The 14,760-nt window shown below is 49.6% G+C and overlaps 1 protein-coding gene across 1 annotated transcript; it reads right to left on the bottom strand.

Annotated features, from left to right (window-relative positions):
- Window positions 1-7,870: 7,870 nt before the first annotated feature.
- On the bottom strand, window positions 7,871-14,462 carry sncaip (synuclein, alpha interacting protein). The gene is made up of 11 exons (XM_076047070.1): window positions 14,371-14,462; window positions 13,989-14,061; window positions 12,837-13,393; window positions 12,384-12,555; window positions 12,024-12,304; window positions 11,405-11,584; window positions 10,809-10,922; window positions 10,257-10,382; window positions 9,561-9,730; window positions 9,277-9,366; window positions 7,871-9,179 (listed from the first exon to the last, which is right to left on the bottom strand). Exons 1-11 carry the CDS (start codon window positions 14,425-14,427, stop codon window positions 8,135-8,137), a joined length of 2,865 nt encoding a protein of 954 aa, XP_075903185.1. The 5' UTR covers window positions 14,428-14,462; the 3' UTR covers window positions 7,871-8,134.
- Between the last annotated feature and the right edge of the window lie 298 nt (window positions 14,463-14,760).

Genomic DNA, 14,760 nt, shown 5'->3' with positions numbered 1-14,760 from the left:
TCGTAGTTGCATATCTTCATTTAAAAAGAAAACATAAGAGAAGAGGACTCCCCCAGGACACCTCCTCAGAGACCAGGGCTTGGTCACCGTAAATGTGAAACAAAATTGGCAAAGGGACCAATTCCATTTTGTTGCATACGACTGTTTGCACACATGGTCACAGGTGTTGCTGCACCCCCTCCTTTGAAATCCTCCAACTTTAAGGCTCTACTTGAAAGTACTTTTTGTCTTACTTGATGAGAAGCGGCGGTTTGTTGCTTCTACCTCCAGAGGTTGCAGTTAAAGATGGGCCGTATCGGTTTAAAACTACTTTTATCTCCTCTGCAGTCTGACTGCGCCGGCCAGCGTTTATAGATCCGGCGGCGTTGGGGAGGCTGTGGAGGGGGTGTGTGTCTCCAGGGCGGGGGTGTTAGTGATGGTCTGCTGTGTCTCCAGTGGCTCCTGTGACAGCCGTAATGTCGGCGTGATTTACACACCGCCGAACAAACAAGCATCATTACGGCAGACTGTAAACGCAGGGCCCGAACCGACCGCTCCCAAAGTGGGGTCTGGGGACCCTCAGCGGCCCCTAAGAGGCTCCCGGGAGGGCCGCGGGGGGGTGCGGGGGGCGAAAAGGGAGGGTTTGACTCTGGTGTGGCTCCGTTCAGGTGGAGATTACCGAGCGAGCGGGAACGAGCAGTCGGGGCTTTGAGCCTCCGCTGCCGTGCTGCCACGCAGCAATAAAACACGGACAGAATCGGCTCCTGGAGTTCGGTGACAGGATGATTCTTAAAGGAAAAGTCAACTCGGCACCAGTTAAGATCCACCTGCTGGTGATGCGTTCATTATTGATCTTGGTCAATAAACTACGGCCCGGGGGCCATATGTGGCCCATTAAGCTTTTTAATCCGGCCAGCTGAACTTGAAGAAATGAAGAAATGATTAATGGGAAGTAAGTAATAAAATTGGTGTATAAAACTTAATTTATTGGTGTGTAAAATTGAAGTCATTTCAATAAAGATAAAGGGGCCCTGCGATGAACTGGCGACTTGTCCAGGGTGCGATGAACTGGCGACTTGTCCAGGGAGAGGCTCCAGACCCCCGTGACCCTGAGCGCAGGAAGAAGCGGCTATGGAAAATGAATGAATGAATAAAGCATAAAGGTATAAAGAATACCGTGGGGCTACAAAGACACCGAGTTTGTTGTGACCCTAGTGTTCATGTTCAACTGACATTAAAGCAACATGTTTTCAACATATACCATGATTTGTACAAACCAAAACCTTCCATCCATCTGCTGCTGCTCCTGCCCCTCTGTCAGAAAGTTTCCCCACTCTTGTTCTATACCATATTCTTTGTTAAGCAATTAAGCAAAAACTATTTTTTTGTTTTGTTTTTTTTGTTTTTCTAAAAAAGGAGCAAAAACGCTAAAGATGCAGCATCTTGATTTCATTTTACGGAGGCAGGGAGGGTGTAACAATCTGCGGTCACCAGGTAACAAACACATTCAGAGAGAACGTGTGCAACTGCCAATGTATTAAAGCGCGGCTATAGACTAATGAGGCGTCAGTTAACTGCGGGTTATTCTTCCTAATGTGTGTTCTTCAGGGTTTGTCCTCTGGGGAGCAAACAGCCTGAGAGCCAAACAAACTCTTTAACGAGGAGCCGCTGCTGTTTTCATGCTCAGAATCAACAAATCGACTGCGTGGCAGCGGAGCTAAATGCCAAACGGCGTCAGAGCAGCAGCAGCAGCAGCAACAGCAACAGGAACACGAGGCTGCTGCTATTGCAGGTGTGTTTTTGCAGCAGTTAACTAAAAATTACAATGCTGCCCCCTGCTGGCCCTGTCGACAAACTACACCAAACCTGACTGACGCAGACACACTCAAACTTTGCCAAATTTCATTCATATTACGGATTTAAATAAATTAATTTCATTTGGAAAAAAAGAGTCTATCATAACTACCATTTATTTTACTTTGGAAATCAGCCCCAAAGGGCACTGATGATGCTCCCAGGTGAGTGACCACACCCCACCAGCCAAAGTCTCTGAGACCGCCTTGTTTCCATCCCCTTCCAAACGCTTGTTAGGTCCAGCAATGTGTCAGTTTTGGCAGGAGGCTGTAAACAAAGGGCTAAATAGGCTGTTTTCTGGAGCTGCACGGGGACTTTTCCTGTCCCAGGTTTCTGCATACATGCCAGAGGGCAGAGAGGTCATTAAGCAACAGTAGTATCAGCGCTTCTGTGTAACCAATCCAAACACATACTGGCACATGATGTACTCCGATGCCTTGGCTTGTATGTCGTTCAATCTGTGACAACGACAACATCGGTGCCACCTAAATTTGTTCAATTGGAAGTTTCAACAGTTGATTCCCCGCTGACCGTCGGCGGCCACGTGTTGGCTGACGACGACGCCTGACGGTCGACAAATTTCATATCCTAGAAAAGAGGTGGAGGTGTGGGGAGAATCTGAAGATGTTGTGATTCAGAGGGCGGTGAGGACCCCCGAGGGGCCGCAGCAAACCCACAGGCTCGTCCGTCAAGGCTCCGGGGCGCACGGCTGGCTGTCTTCCCTCTTATTGAGGGTGAGATGCAAATGTGGCGTTTGATCGGCATGCAAAACGTGGCCGGTGTCGTTCCGAAGGCCTCGGCCGAAGACGAATGGTGTTTATCAGCCGCGCCTGCTCGCTCGCTCGCTCGGCCGCTCGGCAGCTCGAGCAGGACGCCGTCTAATTGCTTTTTTCCCCTTAAAGGTTGTATTTATTAGTATCCATCATCGCCGTTGTTACATCAATTAATGGCGCTGACGGGCCGAGGATTTGTCACCCGCAACCGCACCCCCCGCCCAACCCCGCGTTAACATCCTTCAGAGGCAGAAGAACCTCCTCTCCTGCCCTCGCTGGCATTAAAGGCCTGTCATCCCAGCATGCAGTGGGGGCCCCGGCGCCAGCCCAGCGGTGTCAATTAAATTTGATTGACTGAGTAAAAGAAGCACACAAATAAGCCAAAACAACAGACACAAAAATCTATACATGACTCCTCGTGCACACCACCACCACCACCCGTCCAGCCCGGCAGGCCGCCCCGGCTGTCAAATCAAGCGCTTGTCTCGTCCATTTTCGTGGCGTGTGCCGCAGACGTCTGCCGCGAGACAGACGCTTTTCTCTCTCACTCTGTGTGTGTGTGTGTGTGTGTGTGTGTGTGTGTGTGTGTGTGTGTGTGTGTGTGTGTGTGTGTGTGTGTGTGCGTGTGTGCGTGCGCGCATTAGTGCCGGCCAAACGCACCACTCGTCCCGTCCACCCTGCCAGCCTGGCCCGGCACCTTGAACCCCACCCCCACCCTCCTCCTACCCCCCCCCGCCCCCACTCACTCACCCCCCTCCCCCGCCCCCACCTGCCCCCCACCCCCCCTTCCATCTGCACAAAGCTGACCAATTAGCGGCCCTGCAGCTCCGCTCCACGCCGCGGAGCGGGGGCCCCTGGGTATCGACTCAAACTCTTGTCCAATAAATGAGGTCTAATTTATCAGTTTAACTTCACCCCCCCCTCCGCACCTCCCTCCCACTGCCCACCCCCTCTACAAGCCCTCCGTGAAAGAAAAGCAGGGCGGAGGGGAGGAGGGACGGAGGAGGGAGAAAACAAATAGCTCAGGTTTTTTGCCGCCGTTTGGGCGGGAAGATCCCGACGAACCGGAGTTTCCTGCTAACGTTTTTCGCCGCTCCTCTCCATCTCACATCTCGCCTTGTTGTTTTGCTAATTGTGGGCCGGCCGGGGCCGGGGGCCTCGTGCTTCATATTCGCCGTCCGTGATTGAGGGACGCTATTAGAGCGCTGCACCATTAGGCTCCGCGGGGACGCCGCCGCCCCTGCGTGGGAACCATCAAAGGCCAATTTGCTGGAAGAACGCCATAAATCCCGCCGCCGTTAAGTGGCTGTTTTTGATGCGGCCGAGCTGCGCGGAAATGAATACACGCCAGCGCTACGTATCGTCTGTTAAATTACCACAGAGCGCAATGCTCACGCCGCATCCATCTCCGTCACGCAATGCGCGCGGGGGTGGGCCAGGGGACGGGGGCGGCGCCCGCAGGAGGCCTCTGGAAGTGGGGAAGTGGGTCCCAGTGAGAGGACAGACCTGGTTTTATGGGCTGGAGGTCACTCGAGGTTCTGGGATCCGATGCTTTCAGCTGATCGATCAGCTCCGATTCAGCCTTTAACTGCGGGCTGAACAATTTGAACCACAACTGCAACCACTTATTTTCTGATGTTCGAACTCTCCAATCAAAAATCAGTACAGTATTGCAGTATTCATTTGACTGGCTGTGTGTATTCAGCAGAAAACAGCATGTTTAGCCCTCTGTTTACAGGACCCTCCACGTGTTTGTGAAAGAAAGACACAAGGAGAGAGAGGAGTCAGCACCTGGCTGGGGTGTGGGTTTAGTACCCACACCCCAGCCAGGTGTTGATTGAGGCATCAGTTGTCTTTGTGACATCACAAAGGGCTGATTTCTAGAATCATTGGAAGGCAGCAGAGGAGGCAGAGGATGGGAGTCTCTCGTTTCTGTTAGTTCACTGACAGACACAAGTAAAGACACAAGAAAACGCCGGTTAGTTTGACTTTTTTTTTTAAAGATTTTAAATTGAGAATAGTTACATTTTAGCAGGTGTAATTAATGAAGAATGTGACTTGACTAGTTTATCCCCCTGTTGACACAAAGCTCAGAATTTGTTTAGAATTAAAAAAACAACAACAATAGAGCAATGAAGTTTGTCTGTGCGCTTTATTTCAATGCCTTTGTTATTTACAACAGCTGCAATTACAGAAAGACAGAAGGGAAGCCGTCTTTGTGCACGCTTGTCAATAAAAAAAAAAATAAAAAAAAATCTAGACTGATGAGACACATCCAACATTCATTCATATTGCATTTTTTTTTTTTTTTGCATCCAGGAGTTCATTAAAATACCACAAACAGGTGTAACAAGCAAACTTCAGCTCGTCTCCTCGGGGGAAAATGAAGCTTGGACTTGTTGACAAGCGCTACCTTCCCTCAGCCTGACGAGGCCGTGAGGAAATGAAGACGCTCCAAATGAAATAAACCAAATTTTCAGACCGACGGATCATTGACTGTGTGACAGCGAGCGAGAGTCTGAGGTAATGCAGCCTGCAAATGTAAAAAGTGATCCCAGGGCAAAAAGCTGTTGTGCTGGTGGATTTGTAAACTGACAGTCATCAGCGTGTAATTGAGGAAGAAAATCACGTCAGTGGAACCTTGCAGGGATGACAGAGCCTCAATACTGTTCGTGCTGGCACTAAAAACAAATCACACAGTTGTTTACATGCCATTGTAACTGCTGTGTTCTGCTGTGCAGAACATTAAGTCGCCCTCCCTACACACACACACACACACACACACTTAAAAAAAAAAATTAATGAAATTTCAAATTTCACCCGCGCTTTAAACTGTCTGGAAATGAGAAACGTCTTTCCTTTACTTTTGCTGCTTGCTCCACTTTTCTGAAAGTGTGTGCTAAAACACACACAGCTGTGGGAATTAGCCCCTTCTGATGTCACAAAGGACACAGCAACCTCTCCAATGGCTCTCCCAGGTGAGTGACGACACCCCCCAGCCAGGTGTTTGGCCGGCTCTACCTTTCAAACATGCAGAAGATCGGACAAAGCTTCAGCTGTAGCGGGAAGCTAAAGCCGAGTATTTTGGCTGTAAACACAGGGCTAAGTAGGAGAAAGTGTTTGGGATAACTGGCATGAAAAACAACGATGTGAATACTGGTCCAATATAGGAAATCAAGAGAAAGAAGAACAGAAAAAAGAAAAGAGAAAATGAACAACACCACCTCCACTGGTTTCATCTTGACACACAACTGAAATCCTGTGATGTCACGGCACTGACCAGCCAACACAACCGCTTCTCACAGTGAGCACAAACACAGAACCACTCCCGTCCTTTGGCAGAAACAGTTTTGTCTCAAAAACAACATTTTTTTTGTTGTTGAGAAAATCTGTTTTAAATGTAAGGTAACAACAAACAACCGAATTAAAATGATGTGTTTGAGGATTGTCTCACAGCAAGACCATGTCCCTGTTCCGCTACGCCTTCTAATGTCACGTGACATTCTGTGACTTCACTGCAATACAACACAAATCAATCAAAGCAAATGATTTATAATCATGACATCAATGACTCCCAACAACAACCTAAAAAAAAAAAAAAAAAAAAAAAAAAAAAAAATACTGCTTGAGCCAGAGGCTCTGCGAAGTCTGCGCACTGAGACAGCCTGGAACCACAGAGGTGAACCTTTGCAGCCACAGATGTGAACCAGAGACTAACACAGGCAAGTGAATCCTCCTTCACAACTCCTTCCTCCAAGATAGTGTGAAAAAAGTGTAAACTGAGAAATGGTGAACAGGAGTCTTCATAAAAAGCAGGCGAGTGGCAAACAGGATCCGGTTTGCCCCCAAAAGATCCAAGCCAGAGAAGCAGAGCTTCTCAGTAACATCCACATGGCAAAGGATGTAATATTTCCCCGAGCCTCTTGGCGGTGCTAGAGACACATGTAACATCCTCTCCCATGGTTCGAAAGAGTCCTTTCCAACATTTTGCCGGAGTCATTACTAATATTTATAACCTGGACGAGCCAAGCAGTTAACCGTTACCTCATTTATAATCGCCAGATTGGGGACAATATAAATACCTGCTCAATTAAAAATGAGGTCAGAGCTCGACAAGGTTTGGCCAAGTGTCATCAGCCAGTGAGTGTCACTCTGGATGAAGCTGCAGACACACAGCCTGGGTCTCCTGGGTCTCTGTCACTGTAGTGGGAGCATCCTCACAACCTCACCGCCATCCACACATCACACCACTAAAGAGTCTACTTCATGCCAAGAATACTGCATAGATAATAAAAAAAAAAAAAAAAAAGATGATTAAAAGAGAAATAATATTAATAATATTAATAGATAAATACTTTATATACAGTGGTTTTCAAAGACTACTTTGTTGTGCTGGTACACGTCCATCACGTGCTTGAATATAACCACATTTCTAGAAATTCAAACAATACTGACTGTGTGCATTAACATAAATACTCGACTTGAGGGTAGAAAAGTAGCAATGTTCAATGTTGTCACTGTTTAAAGGCCCAGTGTGTCAAATTTGGGAGCATGTAGCAGTAAGAAAGTATACTGCAAACAATGCCAACTTTAATCTGTTGGACTGGACCAACAACATGCAAATGTATTTTACACTTCAATCCATACCATTAAATGCCTCTGAAAATGTTACACACTGGGCCTACAATGTAAAATCTTCCAATGGAAAAGAAAAAGTTAAAGAGCTGGAACAATCATATCTTTGCTGGTGGCCAAATTTAAAAAAAAATATTTAAAAAAATTCCTTCATTGCTACAGTTTGATTTAAACACAGGTTGTTCTTCGTCGTTCCTCTTGCCTCTGAACAACAGCACCGAGAAAACAAGAAACAAAAACCAGACAGAGACAGAGACAATGTATTGTCCTTCAACCATGAGGTCAGAAATGTCTCGGAATCATTAAATCACACACAGAAGAATTCCTCACATAAAAGTCTTTCAGTGCTGAAATATTTTTGAGCACAAACACAAAGAGCTCTTGTTTACTCCTGATAGACAACAGTTTTGAGTTTTACAATCAAATCATCTCATGTTTGAGCACAAATCTCACGACTGTAGTCTTTCTGGACTCACATTCTGATCTAATGTTGATTTGAGTTTGATCAACAACAAAAAAAACACTGTCAACGCACAATCCATTTAGCAGGCGAGTGCGTCGCAATCTGCGTAGTGTGTCAATCGGAACAACTATTTTGAAAAGAGAAATGATTGCACGAGCATCAGAAATACTTTCTCCTGTGTGTATTTATTCACCACAAGACTGTCTGACCCCGGAACAAACTGCATGATCAAATGACACTGGTAGTAAAAGAAGCACAGGACGTTGAGTTAGTGAGTTTAAAGAGTCAGTTCTGCTGATGTCACATTATGTTTCTAATGTAAAGTTTTGAATGAAGGCTCATCTCCTCTTCACTGCTCCTATTGGCTGCCTCCCTCTAGTGGTTGGTTGGTTTCTTATGTGCTCTCTGGCCTCCGTGAGGCACCGACTGGTTAAACGTTACTGCTTTTGCTCTTGCCCTTGGCTCCGCCCCCTCCCCCCAGGCTGTTTTTACCTTCAGACTTCCTGCCTGGTGAGTGTTGACCAGCCGGCTGACCACCACCACCACCTCCACCTCCACCACCACCGCTGCTACTGCTGCTGTTGTTGTTGTGGTTTGTGTTCCCGCTCAGCGACCCCATGATGGAGCGCAGAGCTCCGAAGGGCCGCTTGCACTCGGAGCTTCCTGTCGGAGTTCTCTCTTTCCCATGATGCCCTTTGGCCTCCTTGGGCTGCTCCGCCACCGCCTCCTGAGCGGAGCTCTTGTTGACCTGCTCGTCGAACGTCACCCTCAGTTTGAGGTTCTGGGACGTCTTCCGGCGGGACGAGGGCGATTTCAGGGCGCTCTTGGGGCTGGTGGCGACTTTCTGGCCGTCGTGGTAGTCGGCGGAGGCGTCCGCCGCTCGGCCGTCCGCGGCGTCCGGGTCACTGGAGGTGGGGGAGGGGTTGTACCCGATGCTGTCCACCGACTTGGAGCCGCTGAGAGAGAAGGCCAGCTTCCTCTCAGCCGTGGAGCTGGAGGCGGAGGAGGGGAGGTGCTTCCCCATCATCAGGTTGAGGTGGTTGGAGATGGGCTCCTCCTCGGTGATTGGCAGGTGGGACGGCCTATCGGGTCTGTGCGTGTTTGTGGTGGCCGCCGCTGCCGCCGCCGCCGCCGCCGCCGCCTGGTTTTTGCCTTCATCTGGAGGGTAGCCGTCCGAGTCGGACTCGCTCAGGGAGCGCTGCATGATCTGCTTGAGTCGGGCCAGTTTCAGTTCCCTCCTCTCCACCAGGCCCGGCGCTCGACGGGCTGCCGAGGGGCCGTCCCTGCTCAGGCCGCCCGCCTGCGGCAGCCTCTCCCTGGAGCACAGCGGTTCCGACACGTCCTTCCCCAGCAGCTGGCGCAGCACCGACTCGGTGCCCACCCCTCCCTGACGCACCAACCACTGACCGTCACCCAGGGTGTCCTCCGCCGTCAGCATCATCTCTGGCCACGCCTCCGCCGAGGGCTGCTGGGAGCTGCAGGCCAGGGAGGAAAATGAAGATGATCCTTTACGTTCGACGTGGTGAAGGTGAAAAGTTTGTGTGTGAGTGTGTGTGTGTGTGTGTGTGTTACCTCGGAGACCTGGACGGAGTCCCTTCCGCCTTGTTGGGTTCCATCAGCCTCTGCAGTTGCTTTTGCAGGGTCATCCTCTCTGTCGCCTGTCTGCACAACAAACACAGACACAACATGATAATGACAAAATGATGAAAGGCAAAGCGGATCCACATTCTGATACCTACTCAAATACACAGTTTCGACATTATTTCTCTGATGCTAAACAGTTTTAGAGGCCGACCATTCAAGAGCAACGGTGGTTTCAGCAGTTCTAGTAGCCAGGAGCCGTTGCGGGAACTTACTCGTTGAGCTGCTTGGTGAGTTTAACCACCTGTGAGGCCAAAGACATGCAGGTTTCTACCACCACCAGGTACCGGGCGCAGGTGGTGTGTCCCTGCCGCTCGGCACTCTGGGACGGCCGCTCCCCCTGCTGGTTCTGGACCGTCACGTTGGAGCCGTACTCCACCAGAGTCTAAGAAAAAAAAAGTCATAACAAAATCATCCATGTACAATAAACAATGACTGCACTTCAGTCTGGGTTTCAAAGACGTGATACTCGATTCTTTCATCAGCATCATTTTTACTCAATCGGAGCTATTCTAGGTCATACACATCATAACTTTAATCAGTGTTTGGACGGCCAGCCTGGGCAGCCGACAGGAAGCAGACCAGACTAATAACATCCGCCTCTCCGTCAGCAGGGTGCGCCACCTCATAGCAGTCAATACAATCTGCTCCCACTGTTGGAGAACATGTCTGCCGTCTGATTCTAACACAACTTGATTAGAAGCCAGACAGTAACCTAAATTAGTACACTGATACACAGCTTAAAGTGACGGTAAGTGAGTCAGTGTTGAGTGTCAGGTGACGTTGATGCTGTGCTGCAAGCTTTGTCTGCATGATGTCAACTAGAAACACATGGACACGGATGAAAAGGCCGCTTGGCGTCTGAATCCCCGTGTGAGTGAGAAGGTGGCAGCTCGCTGCTCTGACCGTACCTGTATACAGGTCAGGTGACCGTACTGGGCGGCCACGTGCACGGCAGTGTTTCCGTTCTGGTCGACCTCGTCCAGGGAGATGGCCTGCTCCTGCATGAACTGAAGGAGCCACAGCAAGACCTTCTCCTGGAGACACAGTGAGAGAGACACGAACCACAGTGAGAAGAACGGAAGCAAAGCCAGTTCACTAGCTGCGTTTCCAGGACCAAGAGTTGCGCAAAACCTAAATATGGCAAATGGAAATATCGCTTTCATTTTGTGAAAAACTGCCATGGAATGGCAGCTACTTCGGTTCAGTTGATATTCATTGAAAGGAGCGATGAACTACTTCCATCCAACCACTTCCAAAACTGATGCCCTCAGTTCTTTGGTCGGTTCAGTGGCTAAACAGAAGCATCAGTATTGGATGAGTTTACTGCTCAACTCTAATGCTGTTTACAGGTGAATTCAACACATTTGTTTCCAATGTTGATCTTTTTTTTTGAGAGAGGAACATAAAGAGAATGAAGTGGAAAATGTGAGGTTTAGTGTGTGTGTGTGTGTGTGTGTTACCTGTCCATGGCGGGCAGCGTAGTGGATCAGACTGGGATGTTCTCTGGTGCAGCTGAGCTCTGCAATGGCCTCAGTCTCACTCACCATCCACCTTACACACTCCAAATGACCGTTCTGTGAAAGCACGCACACACACACACACACACACACACACACACACACACACACACACACACACACACACACACACACACACACACACACACACACACACTTATAAACACACTGACCAAGCTCTGTTCACTGTCAAGGATGATGTCACTCTATTTATCTGGCTAAGAATAACAGACTAAATAAACGACTTAAGAGCCAATCAGGATGCAGCTGTCCGGCGTGTCGTCAAACAACAACACTTTATGTCTGGCGGCCACTGAAGCGGCCTGGTGTCTCCAGCGCAAGACGGCATGGTCTTGAATCACAATGAAACACTCGCTTCACTCTGAACATCCAGCTGCGGCCAAGGCAGCTGATCCCGTTTAGACTTTGCTTGCCATTTAAAATCAAGGAGCGCCATCTGAGCACTCGATGACATCACCGACGCGCTGCCAGCAGCCGATTCTACGCCTGCGTGTGAGCGACATGCCAGAGCGGCTGACCTTCACCCCCAGGCCAGCGGGGGTCAGCTGCTGGTTGTTGCGCTCGTTGAGGCCGTCCTCCCCCATCAGCGACGTCAGGTGCTGCAGACAGTCGGCGTGTCCGTGCGAGGCAGAGATGTGCAGCAGGTTGTTGCCGTCCTCGTCCCGGATGAACTCCAGGTTGTCGGCTGCCAGGTGAGGCTGGGGGAGGAGGGAGGAAGAGGAGGAGTTTATCAGCAAAGGAGCCAATGGCTGTGTTTCCATGACATCTAGAATTGCGCAAGTCCTAAATATGGCAATAGAAAACTGGTCATGGAAACACCTAAACTTGGAAAATCCTCTGAAATATGGCTAAAAGGTTTTGACGCTCTCCTGAGGTGGTTTTTCAGATGTATCCATATGGAGGTATATCGCAAAAGTGCCAAGGAAACACTTTTTTCACATTTGCTCGTCAGCAGTACGGGGTCACGTGAGATTTGACAAGAATTAGGGTTTATGTGCTACATACCATTCAATGGAAACACCTGCAAAAATCGCAATAGTACTTAGTCGAAATTATAGATTGTTATTTTGGAAAAACATCATGGAAACGCAGCTGGTGAGAAGCAGAGTCGTGCTGGAGCTCCGCTCTCTCACTCACCAGCAGTGAGATCTGTCCCTCTCTGACAATATTGATGATGTTCTGGTTCTTCTTGGTCTCCTCGTCCACCTCCCCCACGGCTCCTCCGAACCCTCTGGGTGCAGTGGCGCCGGAGGTGGCGCTGCTTCCTCCACCCACTCCCGCAGCCCAGGGCTTGGAGCTCTCCTGCCGGCCCATGTTGCACCCACTCAGGGGGAACATCAAGCCAGAGCCTCCCTGAGAATCCAGGCCCGGCCGCTGGATCGGGGGGTCTGGATAGACCCGAGCGGACAGCAGCTTGTCTGGAAGACATTGAAGAGGGTCACGTGACACGCGGGTGAAAAGACGAAGGTGAGATACGGACATGCGTTGCAGTCCTACCTGCGTCGGAGAAGGAGGAGAGTGAGGAGGAGCTGCTGAGGAGGCCGGAGGAGAGCAGCTCCGGCTGATAGGCTCCGCCCACAGCCGAGGGACGGTGGAGATGGTGGAGATCTGGATCCATGGACTTGGACTTCCTCAGATCTGACCACTTCACCGGCGACAGAACACAATACTGTAAAAAAGATAGACGGAAACTATAAACAAGACACTTTTCTGATTGAGGAGATACATGATGGCCACTTTCAAACAGCTGATGTTCATCTGTTTAAATGTAAATGTAATTAATTAATAAAACAACCTGCCCAGGGGACAAAGGAAAATAGCCACCAGCTATAATCCTGCATATGTGTTATTAAAATCCTCTGTCCCTGATTGTTTTCAAAAATAAATCCTAATCCAAATTCCACCTGACCCGATGCAGAAACGTCCACACTGGCTGATTAACGCTCGTACCGGAGTCTGAGAGCTGCTGCCACTGTTGCTGCCCAGGCTCAGGGGCTCATTGTGGGTCAAAGCCGAGTTCTTCAAACCCCCTCGGTTCCTCTCCAGGGTGCCTCCGCCCAGGTTGCTCCCCGTCACCGAGCGCTTGTCGTGGGGCACGCGAGGCAGCGTGGACATCTGCTGGCTGGATTTGATGTAAGGCACGTCCAGGATCTCGTCCATGTCCAGGTCGTAGTGCTCCAGCTCCCCGAACAGCACCTGAGCGTTGGTCCCGCCCACCATGCCGACGCCCAGGGCTTTGGGCTTCCCGTCCATCCCGTCGGCGGACGTGGAGGCCTGGCTGGGCTTGTCCGAGCTGGGCTCATCCTTGCTGGCCTCGCCCAGCTCGCCCCGACCCTGGACTTTACTGTCCGAGTCGGGCTCGGTGGTCTCGGGCTGGTGCTTGAGAGGGGAAACCCTCTTCACCGGCCGGAACTTGCTGTGGACCTCGGCGAGTCCCGTGGGTTTGATTCCACCGCCGCCGCCGCCGGCGTGGGAGGAAACACCACGACTCCAGTTGATGGCCGGAGCTGCAGGAGAGACACAGGAGAGAGATTTGCGTCAGTAACACGCAGTGAAGGAAACTGCAACTTATTCTTTGGAAAGTCAGTTTGTCCAATTTTAACCGATTGGATTCCAGTTCTTTTACTTTTTATGGTGTTTTTTCCAAATGACAATGACACTGCATGTGATCCTGCAAATTGTGATAGACATTATCTATTCCATGATGCAAAGCAACATATAACCTAAAGCCTAGAAGTCATTTGGAAACTGCTCAGGTCTGCATATCAGGCTAAACAACTTGTTGTTTTTGCCAACTTTGCAGTCGTTTTGGGCAGCAGCTTCAACACACTTGTGTTGTCTGGTATAGAGTTAACCCCTCCCACTCTGCAACCCCATCCCCCACTCCCACCCCCGCCTTCTCTCTGAAACATGTCTTCAGTCAAAATTACCATCGACTCCTTGGTAGATTCACGATGCACTATTCTGTGATCACAGAACTCTTGGGACTCTGTGGCTTCATTAATACATTTTTCCACAGACCAGTGCACTTATCTCGCATGTGAATTAGTAAAGAGAGGAGCACCTCGCCAAGCTTTTACATTTATCACAGTGCTCAGTCACCTTGTCTCTCCTCCGCCTGGCCATCGCTCCTCCTGGACAACTCTGGGATGCTTTTCAGGGACGTCACAGAATACTGCAGAGCCAGTGAGAACAAAAGAGGGAAAAACAAGAGGGGTACGTTAGCAAGGTACTAATTGCACACAGCAGTTCGGCAGCTGTGCAAAGTGGTTATATTTAGAGATGAGTTAATTCCATCAGCACTCGGTGGAGAGCAGGCAGACTGGGAAATCTGAAGATCAGAAGATCAGGACAACGCCTGTGGGAACTCCTCACGGACACACAGTTTACACCGCAGGCTCAAAACTCAAAAAATAACAAAGAAGTTCAAGGCGGAATTACAAGTTTGCATGATCTGATCTACTGGTTTGCCTTTGAAACTCACCACTGCATCATCAGAGAAGTCGATCTCGTCCAGGTCCAGGTACTCAGGAGCCTCCATCCTAACACCACATCATCAGCCCTTCAGCACCAGCTGCACACAAACACACAACACAGAGTCACATTAGAGGACACTGGTACAGATTAATTATCCCGAAAGACAGCCCGGTGCCCCTGGTGACATCATAGAGGGTCAAATTTCCACCGTGTCATGTGGCAAAAACACTCCTTCTCACCTCCTGCAAAACTGGTACCCTTTGTGACATCACAGACAGTTGAATGTCAGAGCCCTTTGTCTTATAAAACACTTCAAACAGAAAACTTAGGACCAACTTTCCTCATTTCTGGGGAGTTTTTGACAGAATAAAAATAGATTACTGTTAGAAACCACTGG

The sequence above is a fragment of the Nelusetta ayraudi genome, unplaced genomic scaffold (genome assembly GCF_046127955.1).
Source record: "Nelusetta ayraudi isolate G7.1 ecotype Tasmania unplaced genomic scaffold, CSIRO-AGI_Nayr_v1 ptg000092l, whole genome shotgun sequence".
Taxonomy (NCBI): Eukaryota; Metazoa; Chordata; class Actinopteri; order Tetraodontiformes; family Monacanthidae; genus Nelusetta; species Nelusetta ayraudi.
This window is presented reverse-complemented; position numbering and strand designations above follow the sequence as displayed.